Source organism: Nerophis lumbriciformis, linkage group LG21, assembly GCF_033978685.3.
Source record: "Nerophis lumbriciformis linkage group LG21, RoL_Nlum_v2.1, whole genome shotgun sequence".
Taxonomy (NCBI): Eukaryota; Metazoa; Chordata; class Actinopteri; order Syngnathiformes; family Syngnathidae; genus Nerophis; species Nerophis lumbriciformis.
Window position 1 is genome coordinate 6202044 of NC_084568.2, and position 20604 is coordinate 6222647.

At 41.6% G+C, this 20604-nt stretch overlaps 1 protein-coding gene across 1 annotated transcript; it reads right to left on the bottom strand.

Annotated features, from left to right (window-relative positions):
* Positions 1 to 480: 480 nt before the first annotated feature.
* Positions 481 to 20587, bottom strand: LOC133621218 (ras-related GTP-binding protein C-like). Its single transcript, XM_061983193.1, has 7 exons — positions 20405 to 20587; positions 14121 to 14324; positions 13854 to 14053; positions 10438 to 10552; positions 10227 to 10369; positions 9992 to 10140; positions 481 to 1008 (listed from the first exon to the last, which is right to left on the bottom strand). Exons 1-7 carry the CDS (start codon positions 20585 to 20587, stop codon positions 860 to 862), a joined length of 1143 nt encoding a protein of 380 aa, XP_061839177.1. The 3' UTR covers positions 481 to 859.
* Between the last annotated feature and the right edge of the window lie 17 nt (positions 20588 to 20604).

The following is a 20604-nucleotide window of genomic DNA, read 5'->3' on the forward strand; positions in this document are numbered from 1 at the left end:
AAAAAAAAAAAAAAAAAAAGTTATGCATTCCCTTAAACCCCGCCCCTTTTCCTCCCTTTTTTGCACCTTGAGGGGGAGTTCCCACAAAATGAAGGCAGACTCTTCCGTCGATTCGGATGGGTCCAGTACAATCGAATCGATTAAACCTGCACACAAGAACATTAATTCTAACATTTAAATTGTACTGTGCAGGAGACATTTGCAGGCTCCTTTACAAAAGAAAATATGTGGATTGTTACATGCAGGGTATGAAAAAAAGAGCAATGCAAAAAGGTGTAACTATGCTGCCATCTAGTGCCCTAATATACACATTACAGCCTGACAAGACTTAAAAACACTGCAAAAAGAACCACATGATTAATATTATAAATCACAATTTGTCAGTTAATCTTGAATTGGTTAAACATGCAGGGTGAACCAATTCTTCTGCACTCGAATACATTTATAATTTTTGTTTCACTTTGTGTAAAAATGCAACGGTTACGTTTTAATCATCAAAATAGAAACATTTTATTAAAAGAAAATATGTACAATAAAAAAACAATCATTATGGTTTCTGTAAATTCCTTTTGGGCAAGAAAACCTGACCAAAAAAAAACGATTTCAATAAAAAAAAAAAAGCCTCCCCATGTATTAATAGGAGACGTCACACAAATACGAGGCTTGAGGCCCATTTAGTTCAATATTTCAACAATACAAAACACTCAGCTGGCCCACAAATATTAAAACAAACCGGTTGAGTAGGTAAGTCAATCTGATATCTGCCTTCTGGCAAGGATTATGCATCGTAAGCGGGCCAAAATATGTCAAGTATGCTTGGAGTTTGGCACATTTCTCCCCACATCCGAACTGTTAACGTTCACAGGCCGTTTCCATTGAGCACGCCATATTTGAGGTTGTTGCTGGACGAGTCCGCCCGCTTCAGGACTGCGCCTTGAGTGGAGGCGGCGACTTCAAACACTTCAAAGATGGCTTTTCGGAAGCAGTGGAAATTGTACTCTATGAGACCTGCGGAGAGAGAGAGAGAGAGCACATGCGGTGGGTACAGCTTGCATTGTCTGAGGCTTTGTTTTGACATCTGTATAATAAAGCAGGGGTGTCCAAACGAGCGTAAGATGATCGATTAACAGATTTATTGATGAGTCAGGAAAAAGTCATTTGCTGTGGTGCGTTTGAGGACCACCGAACAAAGTGCGATATCTTAACGCTTTGCAAAAAACATCAGTGAATTATACAGACATAAACATGTAAAAAATGATGGAGGGTACATGCATGCTGTACATTTTACTCATATTATTATTATTATTATTACTACATTGCAGTGACGTGCGGTCACTAGAGGCAGGTGAGGCGGGGCCTCACCTGCCATCATGGAAAGAAAAAAATGTAAAAAGAAAAAAAATTAATTAAATTGTTATATGTATCCAGTGATTATACTATAAAGTTATTTTCCATTTAACTTCACCAGTTTTAGATTATTTTTTATTCAAAATCGCTGAATTTTCACATTTGCCGTTCAAATACTGAGAAGAGACGGTGCGGTGAACAGCAGCCAGTTGAGGCACGTCACTCAGTGCCTCAACATGGAAGGACTCGGCTAACTGCTGGCCTGCTGTGCAGTGAGACCGTATTGTTATATGAAATATATTATACATTTCCATAGTTTAGTTAGCTGAGGTATATAATGTACAGTGTATTTTGTCAACAACTGTATGTGTGTAACGTATTTCTTGTGCTGAGCAATCATAAAACTGCTGCGAAGACGCACTGGGTGAGGCTCGCGTAATCCCGCCTCCTGGTGCCGGTTAATGCACCTCCGCCGCAGACTGCACCCCCCGACGGGAGCGCCACACCAACCAAAGCCCACACCCAAACCCTCCACGTGCAAGACCGAATCCACCCAAAAAAAGTCACTTAACAAGAAGCCAAAAAGTGCAAAAACAACATTGCTCGCGCCGGAGGAGCCGTGAACGACTGCAGGGACACAACATTAGGTACACCTGCAGACTGCAGCACGGATTTCATATTTCATTCATTCACAACTCCTCCAACACCAACACCACTGTTCCCGCACTTATAAGTAAAGGTTAGACCATAATAATGTTTTTTTTATTAAATGTGCTTTTTTGTGTACTACAGTTTGTATGTGTAAAGTTAAAGTTAAGTTAAAGTACCAATGATTGTCACACACACACTAGGTGTGGTGAAATTTGTCCTCTGCATTTGACCCATCCTCTTGCTCACCCCCTGGGATGTGAGGGGAGCAGTGGGCAGCAGCGGCGCCGCACCCGGGAATAATTGTTGGTGATTTAAACCCCCAATTCCAACCCTTGATGCTGAGTGCCAAGCAGGGAAGAATGCTGGTATGAGCTTTTAAACATAACCCGTTAACTGCTGCCAATCAAATGGTGAATAAGATACTCTTTAGGGTTCATATGTTTGTAAATCTGACTGTGATGAAGTCAGTGCCTCACCAGTCATGAACCTCACCGCACGTCACTGCTACATTGTCATACATTTTTACCGATTCGGGGCTTCCTTAGTGGAGTTGCAAGTTTTGTTGATTCTATGTAAAATGTTTATGTGCTATGGCTATGAGGTTTTTTTTTCCCTTGGTCTCAGTCTGGACCCTCTCCCTGGAGTCCAGCCTATAACTGAATATTTTTTAACTTTTTTTTAATATTAAAAAATATTCAGTTAACGGAGGCAATTAACGGGATAATGTTTTTTGTGATTAATCGCATGCGTTAACACTAACTTGGACAGCTCTAATAAATACACAAAAGTATACAGGCTGTTTTTCTTCAAAAATACACGACTCACACAATTCAGCGATGTTTGGGCTTTTAGGTGAAATTTCAGGATGAAGCTAAAATTAATTTGGCCGTCCAACTGTTTACTACTTTTAAAGGCTGGTTCACACGAAAAGATTTTCTAAATCTTAAGAGATGTTTTTACCTGTTATAATTAGGCATTGAGCGGTTTGGTTCTTTATGTGTGCCAAGATGATACTAACTCAGATTCTGTCCCACCACCGAGCTTGACTCAAGTCATCCAAGCCTGAAATCTCCCACGAAAAAACACGATCTATAGGAGGGGGCGTATCGATCGAAATATCGATACCATGGTGGGTATTGGTATCAGACCAATGCTAGCATGGTGGGAACGATAATTTTGTTGCAGTTTCTCTTCTATACGTTCAACAAATTACTCTATTTTCCTCAGAATTTATGCGACCTGCCTACTCTACTGACATTATTTACTTTTATTTTGTTTTACAAATATCTGCATGTAATTCTAGGTATTTTAGTGGTTGTGTTTACATTTTCTAATTTTGTTACATTGTTGCTTTTTTTTTGTTATTTTGGAATTGGGAATTTTTTTAAAACAATTGTGTGTAAAGAACGAAATAAGGGATATTTTTTGTATGCATCTGCTATTACATTGTTTTAGATATTTACATTTAGTTATGAAATTTATTTTAAATTTGTTGAACATATGTTTCCTCTGTTTTCATAATCATATATCACTAACTAGAAGTGACTTCCCAAAAGTATTCAATGATCATGACATTTCAAGTCAGAAGTATTGGTATTAGTAAAAACAGGGGGAAAAAGCAAAATAGTTAGTTTTCTGAAAATGCGTCTATTTTAGTTATTTTTTTAAAAATGGTCAAAAGATTTCAGTGTCTGTGTAACACATTCAACAATACGCGATGATGATAATAATAACAGTGATCATTTTGGTGACGATAACCATGTTATGAAATTTTACTATAGTTACATCCCTGAACGTAATCAATTTATCCTCCCAACACGAGGTTTAAAGGGGTCATGTTATAATTTTTTTTTTCTACATTTAAAACATTTCCTTGTGGTCTACTTAACATGTAATATGCGTCATTTTTGGGCGGTCTTATTTACGTGCCTCCACTTTGACTGCGTCTTCTCTCCGTCAGCCATGCTGTAGTTTTAAGCGCTTCCAAGGTGAGTCTATTGGCAGATATAAGTTCAAAGTATACGCTACTTTGTATTAGAAATGGCAACAGCGGAGGATGCATGTGCCTGTACGAGCCAGTCTGCCCCACAACAAGAGGATAGGGAAAAAGCGTCAGACTAAAATGGCGGACTTGAGGCATGTGAACACCCTTTGAGAGGGGGGGGAAAAAAAGAAAACTGACAAAAAGAAAGGAGAAGTTCTGCCAAGCGAGAGAGAACATTTTAAAAATGAAGACCACATTTCCTGCAATTGGGTGCATTTCTACATTGTATTTTACATTTAGATTTATTCTCATCCATCAACCTCTTTTGGTTGTCTTTTTGACACATACATCTTAGTTTTTTTAGTAGATAATTTACCAAATTTATTATCATTGTAAATGTAATGTAAAGTTTTAAAACTTAGAAAAGGTTTCCCATTTGGCAAATCTATTCAATAGCCACGCCTCCTCAGGTAAGATACTTCCGGTGTTGTGACCACAGTTTTACATCAGTCAAAAATATACCTTCTCACTGACTACCGGTACTAATAAATACTCAAGAACTACAACTGGTTTGGAACTAACAGTGTTCAGATTGTAATCATCCAAATATGATTAGCAGCAAAGTAGAAAACCGTCGACATTGTGGCTCGGCGTGTGAACGAAGGCGACGACAAGTTAGCCAGATGATGCGTACTGGCAGCCATTCAGTGCGGCATGTCAGCAAGAGGAACAGCGAATACCTACGGCAGGGGTGCTCACACTTTTTCTGCAGGCGAGCTACTTTTCAATTGATCAAGTCATGGGGATCTACCTCATTCATATATATAATTTATATTTACTTATTTATGAAATATATGTTTTTGTTAACAAGTTAGAGGTGTTTAATGATAATGCAAGCATGTTTAACACATATAGTTAATAAATTAAAGGTGTTTAATGATAATACAAGTATGTTTAATACATATAGTTAATATTGTTAACAAGTAAAGGGTGTTTAAAGATAATGAAAGCATGTTTAACTCATATAGTTAATATTGTTAAAAAATTAAAGGTGTTTAATGATAATACAAGCATGTTAAATACATATAGTTAATATTGTTAACAAGTTAAAGGTGTTTAATGATAATACAAGCATGTTTAACACATAGTTACTATTGTTAAAAAATTAAAGGTGTTTAATGATAATACAAGAATGTTTAATACATATAGTTAATATTGTTAACAAGTTAAAGGTGCTTAAAGATAATACAAGCATGTTTAACACATATAGTTAATATTGTTAATAAGTTAAAGGTGTTTAAAGATAATACAAGCATGTTTAACACATATAGATTCCTTTCTTTCATGAAGACAAGAATATAAGTTGGTGTATTACCTGATTCTGATGACTTGCATTGATAGGAATCAGACAGTGGTGCTGATAAGGTCCGCATTTTCGAATGGAGGAGAAAAAAAGTCCTCCTTTCTGTCCAATACCACATGAAAGTGGTTGGTTTTTGGCATCTTATTTGTCCAGCTTCCGTACTCCTTTGTATACACTTTACAAGAAATACATTGTCGGCAAACTCCGTAGCTTGCTAGCTTGTGCACGGCATCTTTCTGAGACTCCTATTTTGTTAGCGCAACTGTGCAACTGTGCAGTCGGTCTTTGGAGTTTTGACGACAGGTACGGCGCCAGAGTCTGTTGAAATAAAGTGTTTCTCGCCTTCCAGTCGGTAATTTTAATGAGCTGGCAGCAGCCAGTGTCATCTCAGAAGACCCTCGGGTGCCGTGAATGTCAATCAAGTGACGAAAATGACGTCATTGTGAAGATTTATGATCGCTCATTTTTAGGACTATTTTTTTAATGCCTGGCTGGTGATCGACTGACACACCCTCCGAGATCGACCGGTAGCTCGCGATCGACGTAATGAGCACCCCTGCCCTAGGGTAAACTGGGTGTAACACACGGCACACTGACAAAGCTTAACCTATTGTGACTATAACAATCTACAAGGTTAATGTAGGTTGCTTCTCTTTCTCCCCCTCCATTTTTCTGCATTCTTTCGTTTCTCAAGTTATCATTACGTATATGTATTGTTGCATTTAAACAACTGTATTGTTGATAATAAAGGTAAATTATTGGTATTGTTCATTATCAATAGCGCTATTTCTATTGGTATTTGTATTGATCCATTTGTAGTGTAATAATGCTCATTGTCATTTCTGTATTATTTTTTATTTTTCGCTAACTGCTTATTTGCTATTTCTTTTACCATCATATTTGTACATGTCGTATTTGCTGATGTTGCTCTATTGTTGTTGTTGTTATTTGCCTCTCTGTCTAATCCCCCTCTTATCCCCACAATTTCCCCCTCTGTCTTCTTTTTTTTCTCTTTCTATCCCCTCCTGCTCCGGCCCGGCTGCACTAAATGATAATATAAATACATTTAATAAAGTCAAATACAAATAAGGCAACAAGAGAAGTATCCTACACTTCTCTTTTGTAAAGTAAACCTGAACAGCCGAAATGGGCATCTACATCAACTATATGATTTGCCTGAGAAGCTGGACAGGACACCAAAAAAAAAAAAAGAAAAAAATATATATATATTTTTTTATTTTTTTAAATAATGTAATGCGATCTACCAATACTACCTTTGCGATCGACTGGTAGATCGCGATCGACGTATTGAGCACCCCTGACCTACGGCTATGAATCCTATTTTTTAGATATTTAATTTTAAAAAAACGTAAGTGATGTTTTAGCGCGAAAATGAATGTTTAAAAACACAAATTCCGCCGGACATTTCACATGCCTGGGACTTGCACAAAGTAAATCTCTACCATTTATGGAGATATCCGCTGACTTCTCAAATTTAATTTCAAATATTCGGCAATTATGCAGACCCCGAAAACACAAAAACAGGTACCGATAGGTAAGAAGATGTAGTTTTGCATAACAGGAAAAAAAAAAAAAAAAAAAGAAAAGTCTGAATCGTCAAATCTTCAACTATTTTAAATAGCCCTACGATTGTCTTGGTGTGTGCCCCGCTTTACACTACTTTCTGTTCTCCAACAAGGAACTAAACGGCAAGTGTGTGATTCCATGAATGGACACAAAGTCCACCTGTAAGGGTTAGAGTGAGGGTCATGTCACCCAGAAGTCCAACATCCCTCACTTTTGGTTGGTTTTAGCTTGTTTGTTTGGGGCGGGGGCAGCACGGTGGAGGAGGGGTTAGTGCATCTGCCTCACAATACAAAGGTCCTGAGTAGTCTTGGGTTCAATCCCGGGCTCGGGATCTTTCTGTGTGGAGTTTGCATGTCCTCCCCGTGACTGCGTGGGTTCCCTCCGGGTACCCCGGCTTCCTCCCACTTCCAAAGACATGCACTTGGGGATAAGTTGATTGGCAACACTAAAATTGGCCCTAGTGTGTGAATGTGAGTGTGACTGTTGTCTGTCTATCTGTGTTGGCCCTGCAATGAGGTGGCGACTTGTCCAGGGTGTACCCCGCCTTCCGCCCGATTGTAGCTGAGATTGGGGTCGCGGGGGGCGCTGGAGCCTAAGGGAATAAGCGGTAGAAATGGATGGATGGATGTTTGGGGCGGTATAGCTCGGTTGGTAGAGTGGCCGTGCCAGCAACTTGAGGGTTCCAGGTTCGATCCCCGCTTCCGCCATCCTAGTCACTGCCGTTGTGTCCTAGGGCAAGACACTTTACCCACCTGCTCCCAGTGCCACCCACACTGGTTTAAATGTAACTTAGATATTGGGTTTCACTATGTAAAAGCGCTTTGAGTCACTGGAGAAAAGCGCTATATAAATATAATTCACTTAACTTCAAAAAAGGAAAACTATGAAAAGATACCCCTTTTTGTTTAAAATGTATATTTTTTGCTGGATCTACTCTTTATTTATGCTGCCTTTTTTTGCTGCAGCTGTAACATATACTATAATATTGTACATGGTAATTGGGATTGTTATATATATATTGTATATATTATTTACTGTATACAGTACAGGCCAAAAGTTTGGACACACCTTCTCATCCAATGCGTTTTCTTTAATTTTCATGACTATTTACATTGTAGATTGTCACTGAAGGCATCAAAACTATGAATGAACACATGTGGAGTTATGTACTTAACAAAAAAAGGTGAAAAAACTGAAAACATGTTTTATATTCAAGTTTCAAGTAAGAGTACTGTTACTTTAGAGATTTATTACTCAAGTAAAAGTAAGGAGTAGTCATCCAAATATTTACTTGAGTAAAAGTAAAAAGTATGTTGTGAAAAAACTACTCAAGTACTGAGTAACTGATGAGTAACATACACACTCATATATATATATATATATACATACATATACATATATATATATATATATATATATATACATACATATACATTGATATATACATACATATACATTGATATATACAGTATATAATTTATATTTATTTATTTTGCTGTTTTTGTTTACATGTTAAAGGTGTTTTAATGAATATACATGCATGTTTAACATATAGATTCCTTTCTTTCATGAAGACAAGAATATAAGTTGGTGTATTACCTGATTCTGATGACTTGCGTTGATTGTAATCAGACAGTCGTGATGATAACGTCCACGTTTTCAAATGGAGGAGAAGAAAAGTTCCTCCTTTCTGTCTAATACCACATGAAAGTGGTGAGTTTTTGGCATCTTATTTGTCCAGCTTCCATATTCGTTTTTATACACTTTACAAGAAATATATTGGCGTCAAACTCCGTAGCTTGCTAGCTTGTTTGCGCTGGCTTTCGGAGACTCTTGTTTTGAAAGCGCAGGCACGATGGAGCGGCACTTTTATTGTGAAGACAGGAACGTCCTCATGTGCGGTCAGTCTTTAGGCTTTTGACGGGATGTATGGTTGGAATAAAAAAGTATCTTTTTTCCTTCACACTTTTGATTCATTGATTGGAACTTTTATTATTAGATTGCACAGTACAGTACACATTCCGTACAATTGACCACTAAATGGTAACACCCCCATAAGTTTTTCAACTTGTTTAAGTCAGGTCATGTGACCACCTGGCTCTGTTTGATTGGTCCAACGTCACCAGTGACTGCATCTGATTGGTGGAACGAAGTGAAACGTCACCAGTAAGGCAGGCACTTTGAAGGTCTGTCTGACAGACCAAAACAAACAAAGCGTGCATTAACAGATCGATAAAAATTAGTAGCGAGTAGCGAGCTGAATGTAGATAAAAGTAGCGGAGTAAAAGTAGCGTTCCTTCTCTATAAATATACTTAAGTAAAAGTAAAAGTATGTTGCATTAAAACTACTCTTAGAAGTACAATTTATCCCTAAAGTTACTCAAGTAGATGTAACGGAGTAAATGTAGCGCGTTACTACCCACCTCTGGTATCTTGTAGCCTACACCACTCCAGAGTTTGCAGTTCTGTCTAATAAACTAGTGCTTGCAAGATGCAAGATGATTTTTTGGGGGGGTAAAAGTCAATATTTATTTATTTTTTTTTTTTTTTTCTTAAAAAATAAAAATGAGCATTTGTTAAACAGAGTATTGTGGGGTTTTTTTTTCCATATACAACAACATATCTGTATTCGATAAGAGAATCGATAAGGAATCGGTTCTATAAGAGGATTCGATAATGGCATCCAAATCGATAATTTCTTAACAAACATCATCCCTGGTAAATAGTCATGAAAATAAAGAAAACGCATTGAAATGAGACCGTGTGTCCAAACTTTTGGCCTGTACTGTACATATGTAAATATTACATATATGTTGTATTTAAATTGCTACGATGGTACATTTTTAGGTCTACTTTATACTTTTTGTTTTCGCCCTCTTTTTGTGTCCTTGTGTGTATTATCCTTTCCATCCTTTGTAACTGAGCTTCTGTGTGGAACAATTTCCCTTGTGGATCATTAAAATGTGTCTAAGTTTGTTGTCAGCATGCAGCCCATGAAGAGCAAGGTTTGGACACCCCTGTGTTGCAATACGACAGCTAAAAGCATTCCAACCATTTACCTTTCCTCTCAAAGCTCTCCTCTCTGAGTATGCAAACAAGAGCGAGGAACTTGGTGACCTCTTTCAAATAAAGCACTGTGGTGTTGTTCAGCTTGATGATGGCCAAAGACTCCTTGTCGTACGCGCAGCCGCTGCCATCGTCCAGCAGCCTGCGAAGGGACGACGAATGCTTTAATCTGCTCAAAGAACGCAAGCGTCGGTGAAGTCAGAAGATAAGAAGTGTTGGTCTCATCACCCGTAAATACAGGAGACGTCAATAACGACGTCGATCATGTCGCAGCAGAGCTCGTAGGACTGCATGTCCACAGGGGAGCTGTCGGTGGCGATGTAAATCTTGCTGACGACGTCAAACAGGAAGGCTTTCTCAATCCCAGAGTGCTGCAAACAGAATAATCAGGCGTTGAAGAACAGAAAAAGAACCAGGAAATGTAGGAAGAGGGACGTACAGATATGAATATGTTCAGGAGGTTCTCCAACGTCGGCAGCTGGGGGATGAGCTTCTGGACCACTTTGCTGAAGGCCTCAAATATGGAGTGGTCGTAAATGCTGGTCAGGTAGAAGCTGGGGAGGAAAAGTGAGGTAATATTAACAACGGTAGCATTTACAATTTTTCTAAATGGCAACACAAGACGTAATGCTGATCTCAGTGAGCATGTACAGGAAATCGTTAACTTCATCAGCATTTCAGAAGGGCCGTAAGTCAAACCGAACTGCGATGTAGCAAAAGCGGAACATGTACACCTCGGTCCCCACGGAGACTCAACCATACAAATAAACTAAGCAATTTTGCCAATAAGAAACCACGTTAATCTAATATATCCATTCCAGACACCAAATATATACAGTCGTGGACAACAGTTTACATACACTTGTAAAGAACGTAATGTCATGGCTGTCTTGAGTTTCCAGTAATTTCTACAACTCTTATTTTTTTGTGATAGAGTGATTGGAGCACATACTTGTTTGCCACAAAAAACATTTATGAAATTTGGTTTTTTTATGAATTTATTATGGGTCTACTGAAAATATGAGCAAATGTGCTGGGTCAAAAGTATACATACAGCAATGTTAATATTTGCTTACATGTCCCTTGGCAAGATTCACTGCAATAAGGCGCTTTTGGTAGCCATCCACAAGCTTCTGCTTGAATTTTTGATCACTCCTCTTGACAAAATTGGTGCAGTTCAGCTAAATGTCTTGGTTTTCCGACATGGACTTGTTTCTTCAGCATTGTCCGCACGTTTAAGTCAGGACTTTGGGAAGGCCATTCTAAAACCTTCATTCTAGCCTGATTTAGCCTTTCCTTTACCACTTCTGACGTGTGTTTAGGGTCATTGTCCTGTGTTTGTTGCATTTTGCTTGAATGTAAAATATGTCGATCGAGAGGGAGTGTGACGTTCATATGTTGTCAATATTCAGTGTTTTATCGTTCATAGTTAATATTGTAAATCCCACATTCTTTATTTTCATGTACATTCTGGGTGTCTCATTCAGTAAAAAATTTTAAATTCCATTCAGTCATTTGAAGTGAAGTGTGAAGTGAATTTATATTTATATAGCGCTTTTCTCTAGTGACTCAAAGCGCTTTACATAGTGAAACCCAATATCTAAGTTACATTTAAACCAGTGTGGGTGGCACTGGGAGCAGGTGGGTAAAGTGTCTTGCCCAAGGACACAACGGCAGTGACTAGGATGGCGGAAGCGGGGATCGAACCTGCAACCCTCAAGTTGCTGGCACGGTCACTCTATCAACCGAGCTATACCGCCCCATTTATTTAAGACGGTCTGTCATAACGTTCAGACATTATTGGGAGGTTTTGTATTAGTGTTCCTAAAAATCAGATATACCGGCCCCAGACACATTTTTTTCTCTAAATTTGGCCCTCCGAGTCAAAATAATTGCCCAGGGCTAATATAGAATATACTTTCACGAGCACTGAGGCGAGTAAGCAGCTCACCAGCTGATGATGTCAACACATAATTAGCTCTGTGTAATCATGACACCACTATAAATACTTTGTGTCCGTTAGCATTTATAATACAATATCACTAATACTTGGTTCATATTCAAGTCACAAAATGCTTTTGGGATGGTTATTTAAAGGGCTTTAAGGGCGGAACAGAGGGACTCTCATTAACTCTGCTGTTAGCAGACTTTTATTTACGAGTTAGAATGCATTAATTATATATATATATATACACAGTGGGGCAAAAAAGTATTTAGCCAGCCACCAATTGTGCAAGTTCTCCCACTTAAAATGATGACAGAGGTCTGTAATTTGCATCATAGGTACACTTCAACTGTGAGAGACAGAATGTGGGAAAAAAATCCAGGAATTCACATTGTAGTATTTTTAAAGAATTTATTTGTAAATTATGGTGGAAAATAAGTATTTGGTCAATAACAAAAATTCAACTCAATACTTTGTAATATAACCTTTGTTGGCAATAACAGAGGTCAAACGATTACTATAGGTCTTTACCAGGTTTGCACACACAGTAGCTGGTATTTTGGCCCATTCCTCCATGCAGATCTTCCCGAGAGCAGTGATGTTTTGGGGCTGTCGCCGAGCAACACGGACTTTCAACTCCCTCCCCAGATTTTCTATGGGGTTGAGGTCTGGAGACTGGCTAGGCCACTCCAGGACTTTCAAATGCTTCTTACGGAGCCACTCCTTCGTTGCCCGGGCGGTGTGTTTGGGATCATTGTCATGCTGGAAGACCCAGCCACGTTTCATCTTCAAAGCTCTCACTGATGGAAGGAGGTTTTGGCTCAAAATCTCACCATACATGGCCCCGTTCATTCTTTCCTTAACACGGATCAGTCGGCCTGTCCCCTTAGCAGAAAAACAGCCCCAAAGCATGATGTTTCCACCCCCATGCTTCACAGTAGGTCTGGTGTTCTTGGGATGCAACTCAGTATTCTTCTTCCTCAAAACACGAGGAGTTGAGTTTATACCAAAAAGTTCTATTTTGGTTTCATCTGACCACATGACATTCTCCCAATCCTCTGCTGTATCATCCATGTGCTCTCTGGCAAACTTCAGACGGGCCTGGACTTGCACTGGCTTAAGCAGGGGGACACGTTTGGCACTGCAGGATTTGATTCCCTGTCGGCGTAGTGTGTTACTGATGGTAACCTTTGTTACTTTGGTCCCAGCTCTCTGCAGGTCATTCACCAGGTCCCCCCGTGTGTTTCTGGGATTTTTGCTCACCGTTCTCATCATCATTTTGACCCCACATGATGAGATCTTGCGTGGAGCCCCAGATCGAGGGAGATTATCAGTGGTCCTGTATGTCTTCCATTTTCTGATAGTTGCTCCCACAGTTGTTTTTTTTCACACCAAGCTGCTTGCCTATTGTAGATTCGCTCTTCACAGTCTGGCGCAGGTCTACAATTCTTTTCCTGGTGTCCTTCGACAGCTCTTTGGTCTTGCCATAGTGGAGTTTGGAGTCTGACTGTTTGAGGCTGTGGACAAGTGTCTTTTATACAGATGCCATTAATACAGGTAACAAGTGGAGGACAGAAGAGCTTCTTAAAGAAGAAGTTACAGGTCTGTGAGAGCCAGAGATCTTCCTTGTTTGAAGTGACCAAATACTTATTTTCCACCATAATTTACAAATAAATTCTTTAAAATGTCTACAATGTGAATTCCTGGATTTTTTTTCACATCCTGTCTCTCACAGTTGAAGTGTACCTATGATGAAAATTACAGACCTTTGTCATCATTTTAAGTGGGAGAACTTGCACAATCGGTGGCTGACTAAATACTTTTTTGCCCCACTGTGTATATATATATATATATATATATATATATATATATATATATATAAAAAGTGAAGTTCCACTTTAGGAGCTTACCTGAGGTGAACCTTCTCAAGGCCAGCATCTGCTAGATCATCATTGGCCCTCTGATGGATGTCTCTTTGCGTTTCGATTTTGTGGTCGTCCGACAAGCCGTCGACTTTATGGATGAACACCTCAAAGTTGATATCGGGGTTCACTTTGTAGGCTCTCGACACAGTCAGCTGTAACTTTTCAAGAGCGTCCATGTAATCGTCCTAGGGCACAGGACACACATTCAGGCTCATCAGTCGGAGAACAGGAGGGTTTCTGACATCGACTCACCTGAGCGTCGATAACAAAGATCAAAGCGCCGGTGCCGTTGAAGATCATTTCGCTGTCGAACGTCGGGTCGCAGAAGTCTACTTGGCCGGGAAAGTCCCAGATCTGGAAGTTGACGAAGGAGCTGCTGGAGATGTCGTCTTTGTAGATCTTGTTGGTGCTCTCCAGGAAAAGCGTCTCATTGGGGGACATTTTGTGGAAAACCACCTGGGCGGCAAAGGGCAAAAGATAGCCAATGATCATTTAGGACAAAAGGTTGCCCTCACGCATCATTAAAAAACATTTCGGAATGTGCAAAAAACTAATTCACTATTTACATTGTCACATTGTTTTCAGCATTAAAAATTATGATTTTTATTTTATTGTTATTATTTTACTTTCCTTGTTGGGGGGAAAGAACTTTGACTATTTTATAAAAAATTTGTTTTGCGTCAGTTTTTTTTGGTTTTTGTACAATTCGCCCATTGCCTGACCTTTTGGAACAGATTACTAAAAAAAACCTACAATGGGAAGAATATTATATCTGCTGCCAATGTGTAACTTATATAAAAGACAAAGTAAATGTTCATATAACATTAATACAGCTGTTAAAGTTCATTAATAAGGTTGCTTAAATCATATTAAGAATGTCTAAGACTACCTCAACCCCCTATCAAAAATGTGAAATGGATAGCGGCTGACCTAAACTTCGAACACTTCACTCAACACAGACGTCATAACGCCATCAAAACTCACCTTTAGGCATTCACACACAGCATGATAGAAGAAAGGTGAAAACATACAAAATCTATCTGTGGCAGCATTGGAGAAAGTTATGTTTAAATTTCACATTTGCATCTCATTGCACATAACTGTGGTGCGTTTAAAGACCCTCAATTCAAGTTAAAGTTAAAAATACCAATGATTGTCTCACACACACACTAGGTGTGTCGAAATTATTCTCTGCATTTGACCCATCACCCTTGATCACCCCCTGGGAGGTGAGGGGTGCAGTGAGCAGCAGCGGTGGCCGCGCCCCGAAATAATTTTTGGTAATTTAACCCCCAATTCCAACCCTTGATGCAGAGTGTCAAGCAGGGAGGTAATGGGTCCCATTTTTATAGTCTTTGGTATGACTCGGCCGAGGTTTGAACTCACGACCAACCGATCTCAGGGCGGACACTCTAACCACTAGGTCACTGAGTTTAAAACCGAGATGTCAATAATAACAACATATTCATATTAATATACACATCAAGACAATATCGGATATCGGCAAAAAGCCATTATCGGACATCCCTAGTTTATATTATTGTATATACTAGGTCATAAAATCAGTGTCAGTTGAGTCGGTCCATAGGTTGCCTGTAGGGATTTTTAATGTCCAGCAGGTGTCAGTATTTAGTGACACAGTATCAATACAGTTTTGCAATGTGTCGAAACGCTTCATGACGCCTCATCAACCCATCACTACTGCTTAGGCTGCTGCCCCCGCGACCCGACCTCGGATAAGCGGAAGAAGATGGATGGATGGACCTTTTTTTTTTTTTAAATACACTGTAGCACATTGAGGTTGTTTGCTCAATGTAAAGTGCTTTTTACAAATACAATCTATTATTATTGCAATATGTATTGAGGGTTGTAACCTGCCATTAAACCACAGAAGAAGAACATTGCGGATGAGTCCATATTAATTGCTAACATATCTCCCAATATGCTGCTTTAGTAGTAACAAACCGAACATAACGCATCGAAATTAGAGATGTCTGATAATATCGGCCTGGCGATATTATCGGCCGATAAATGCTTTAAAATGCCATCCATCCATCCATCTTCTTCCGCTTATCCGAGATCGGGCCGCGGGGGCAGCAGCCTAAGCAGGGAAGCCCAGACTTTCCTCTCCCCAGCCACTTCGTCCAGCTCCTCCCGGGGGATCCCGAGGCGTTCCCAGGCCAGCCGGGAGACATAGTCTTCCCAACGTGTCCTGGGTCTTCCCCGTGGCCTCCTATCGATTGGACGTGCCCTATACACCTCCCGAGGGAGGCGTTCGGGTGGCATCCTGACCAGAAGCCCGAACCACCTTATCTGGCTCCTCTCGATGTAATATCGTAAATTATCGGTATCGGTTTTGTTTGGGTTTTTTAAATTAAAATCAACATAACAAACACAAGATACACTTACAATTAGTGCACCAACCCAAAAAACCTTCCTCCCCCATCATTCACACAAAAAGGTTGTTTCTTTCTGTTATTAATATTCTGGTTCCTACATTATATATCAATATATATCAGTACAGTCTGCAAGGGATACAGTCCGTAAGCACACTTGATTGTGCGTGCTGCTGGTCCACTAATAGTACTAACCTTTAACACCTTAATTTAACTCATTTTCATTAATTACTAGTTTCTATGTAACTGTTTTTAAATTGTTTTACTTTCTTTTTTCCATCCATTTTCTACCGCTTGTCCCTTTTGGGGTCGCGGGGGGTGCTGGAGCCTATCTCAGCTGCATTCGGGCGGAAGGCGGGGTACACCCTGGACAAGTCGCCACCTCATCACAGGGCCAACACAGATAGACAGACAACTATGGCGTCACATTAGTGCCAAAAATCCGAGCGCATAAAAACGGTTATCGTCATCCTTTTGCGCGCGCGCGCGGTGCCTTTTTGCACGCGTGCGACGCCTTTCTGCGCGCTCTCTGTGTACTCCTGGCATCTCTCCTCGCGCTGTCATGTTTCTTTTTGGCACTTTGGGGGCGGGTATGCTTAGACGGCCCCTTCTTTCTGATTGGCTGTGAGCATTTTTCATATGACCAATCATTCTCCAGTGTAGCAACGTTGTAGTCATCTTACCTCGGACATCTAGCCTCAATCATTACATTGATGTCAATGGTACATGTACTAATTAAATTACCATAACTTGCTCGATTTTCGACCAATTTACAAACGGTTTGCCTTGTTACAAATCTTATTACATGTAGATATGACATAGGATGCTGTACCTGTTGAAATTACCTCTTTCGCTTTAAAAAAAAAATGACTTAATTGTGCAACATAGTTGTGTAGGGTCAGTGTTAGTCAGTTCTCTGATTATTTTAAACTGTTTCAGAATACATTATTAAAAGCTATTTTTAACATTTTAAAAAGAAAATTCAAAGATTATTTCATTAATTTTATGGCTGAATCAAAAGAAATTCCATAAATTAGAAAACAAATGTTCAAGAAGAAGTGAAAATATAAAATAATGTTATGGTTGGATGTTATTGCTGGTGGACCAGTTCTGGCTGAAAGATGTGATTATGGTGTTTGTTGTCTTATTATTTATTTGGGTCACATTTTGTATTACCCTGTATTGTGTTTATGTGGTATGAAATAACCTTCATCAGCGCGTGACATTTTTTTATCCACTTCTTCCTCCGTAAATCTTGATACATATTGACGATGACCCGCCCTGCTATACTTCTGATTGGCTCTGAGCATTTTTCAGCAATTTTCTTCTGACCAATCAGAAAGAAGGGGCCGTCTAAGCATACCCGCCCCCAAAGTGCCAAAAACAAACATGACAGCGCGAGGAGAGATGCCAGGAGTACACAGAGAGCGCGCAGAAAGGCGCCGCGCGCGCGCAGAAAGGCACCGCGCGCGCGCAGAAAGGCTCCACACTAGAGATGCGCGGTTTGCGGGCACAACCGCGGAGTCCGCGGATTATCCGCGAATCGGGCATATGAAATTTAAAAAAATTAGATTTTATCCGCGGGTCGGGTCGGGTCGGGCGGTTGAAATAAAAAAAAATTAGATTTTAAATAGATTCAGGCGGGTGGCAGTTAAACCAATTGGGAAATATATATACATAGTTAAATGTTGTTACCCACATACGAAAAACGAGCAGGCACCTGCAGCATATGCCACAACAGAAAAAAAAAAAAAGAGATGGACACTTTTACGGAGCGGAGAAGGGACGCCTCGCCGGGGGAAGGGGCCTCGAGGGCCCCACCGGGAGCCGTAGCTGAGGCGATCCGCGAGAAGGGCCCGACGCACGTCCAGGGTCACCACCGCGCCCACCGCACCGACACCCCGCCTCGTCCGCCTTCGCCGCGGCCGGCGTCACGCGCAGCAGGTAAGCAGCTTACCTGCCCGCCACCCCCGTGGCCGGGGGCTCGTAACAGGGGTCACTGCGCGCGCGCAGCTTACCTGCCCGCCACCCCTGTTGCCGGGGGCGCGTAACAGGGGTCACTCCGCGCGCAGTGCACTCACGAAAGGGGTGGGGCTCACCCTGGTTGATATAGACAGCAGGACGGTGGCCATGGAAGTTGGAACCCGCTAAGGAGTGTGTAACAACCCACCTGCCGAATCAACTAGCCCTGAAAATGGATGGCGCTGGAGCGTCGGGCCCATATACCCGGCCGTCGCCGGCAGCGAGACGCGCTTGGAGGTGCGCTCAGCGCGGCTCCCATATGATTGCGCACTGGTGTGCGTCTGGGTCGTGACAGCGTGGCACGCGAATATCTGCCCTGCATTGGATCAGTCTCCTTTCTTTAACAGGCAAAAGCTTTATAACCTCACTAATGCCTTGCATCGTCTATATTAGATATATAACAAACGGGCGGGTGCGGGCGGATGCGGTTCTGATCAAATGTTAGATCGGGTGGATTGCGGATGGTTGACGACTTTCTGATGCGGTTGCGGATGAAATAATTGCCTATCCGCGCATCTCTACTCCACGCGCACGCAAAAGGGTGTCGCGCGCGCACGAAGTGGAGAATCAGCGCGCGATAACAGTTTTTATGCGCTCGGATTTTTGGCACTAATGTGACGCCATAGACAACATTCAGTCTCACATTCACACACAAGCACCAATTTAGTGTTGTACTTTCTTTTTTATTCAAGAAAATGGTTTAATTTATTTATCTTCTTTTATAAGATAAATAAATATAATAATAAATATAATAACATAAATGTAATAATAAATATATTTTACCGGTAGGAGGCCCGACTGACTAACTTTTATGGACAGAATTTCTAGGCGCAGTCATGGCGTTGAGAGGATCTGGTTTGGTGGCTGCAGGATTAGGTCTCTGCTTTTTGCAGATGATGTGGTCCTGATGGCTTCATCTGGCCAGGATCTTCAGCTCTCACCGGATCGGTTCGCAGCCGAGTGTGAAGCGACTGGGATGAGAATCAGCACCTCCAAGTCCGAGTCCATGGTTCTCGCCCGGAAAAGGGTGGAGTGCCATCTCCGGGTTGGGGAGGAGATCTTGCCCCAAGTGGAGGAGTTCAAGTACCTCGGAGTCTTGTTCACGAGTGAGGGAAGAGTGGATCGTGAGATCGACAGGCGGATCGGTGCGGCGTCTTCAGTAATGCGGACGCTGTATCGATCCGTTGTGGTGAAGAAGGAGCTGAGCCGGAAGGCAAAGCTCTCAATTTACCGGTCGATCTACGTTCCCATCCTCAGCTATGGTCATGAGCTTTGGGTTATGACCGAAAGGACAAGATCACGGGTACAAGCGGCCGAAATGAGTTTCCTCCGCCGAGTGGCGGGGCTCTCCCTTAGAGATAGGGTGAGAAGCTCTGCCATCCGGGGGGAGCTCAAAGTAAAGCCGCTGCTCCTCCACATCGAGAGGAGCCAGATGAGGTGGTTCGGGCATCTGGTCAGGATGCCACCCGAACGCCTCCCTAGGGAGGTGTTTAGGGCACGTCCGACCGGTAGGAGGCCGCGGGGAAGACCCAGGACACGTTGGGAAGACTATGTCTCCCGGCTGGCCTGGGAACGCCTCGGGGTCCCACAGGAAGAGCTGGACGAAGTGGCTGGGGAGAGGGAAGTCTGGGCTTCCCTGCTTAGGCTGCTGCCCCCGCGACCCGACCTCGGATAAGCGGAAGAAGATGGATGGATGGATGGACGGTAGGAGGCCACAGGGAAGACCCAGGACACGTTGGGAAGACTATCTCTCCAGGCTGGCCTGGGAACGCCTCGGGATCCCCCGGGAGGAGCTGGACGAAGTGGCTGGGGAGAGGGAAGTCTGGGCTTCCCTGCTTAGGCTGCTGCCCCCGCGACCCGACCTCGGATAAGCGGAAGAAGATGGATGGATATTAATTTATTTTATTAATTTTTTTTTAAAAAGGACCTTATCTTCACCATACATGGTTGTCCAAATTAGGCATAACAATGTGTCCCACGACTGTATATATCGGTATCGGTTGATATCGGTATCGGCAATTAAGAATTGGACATTATCGGATATCGGCAAAAAAGCCATTATCGGACATCCCTAATCGGAATACAACATTTGACTGTAAATAAAGACTAATTACTGACCTTCTGAATGGACGACTTCCCGCTGCGCCGACGTCCCATCAGCAGTATGCGCGGCTTGTCAGCTGACCCAGAGCTCTCCTCAATCATGTCGGCTTCCTCCAGCCCGTAGCCAAAACTTTTGGGGAAGGACCCGACGGCATCGTAGCTTCCAGACAACGTCGGCTCCTCGAACTGTATCGACATGCTGAGCTCCGTCGAAT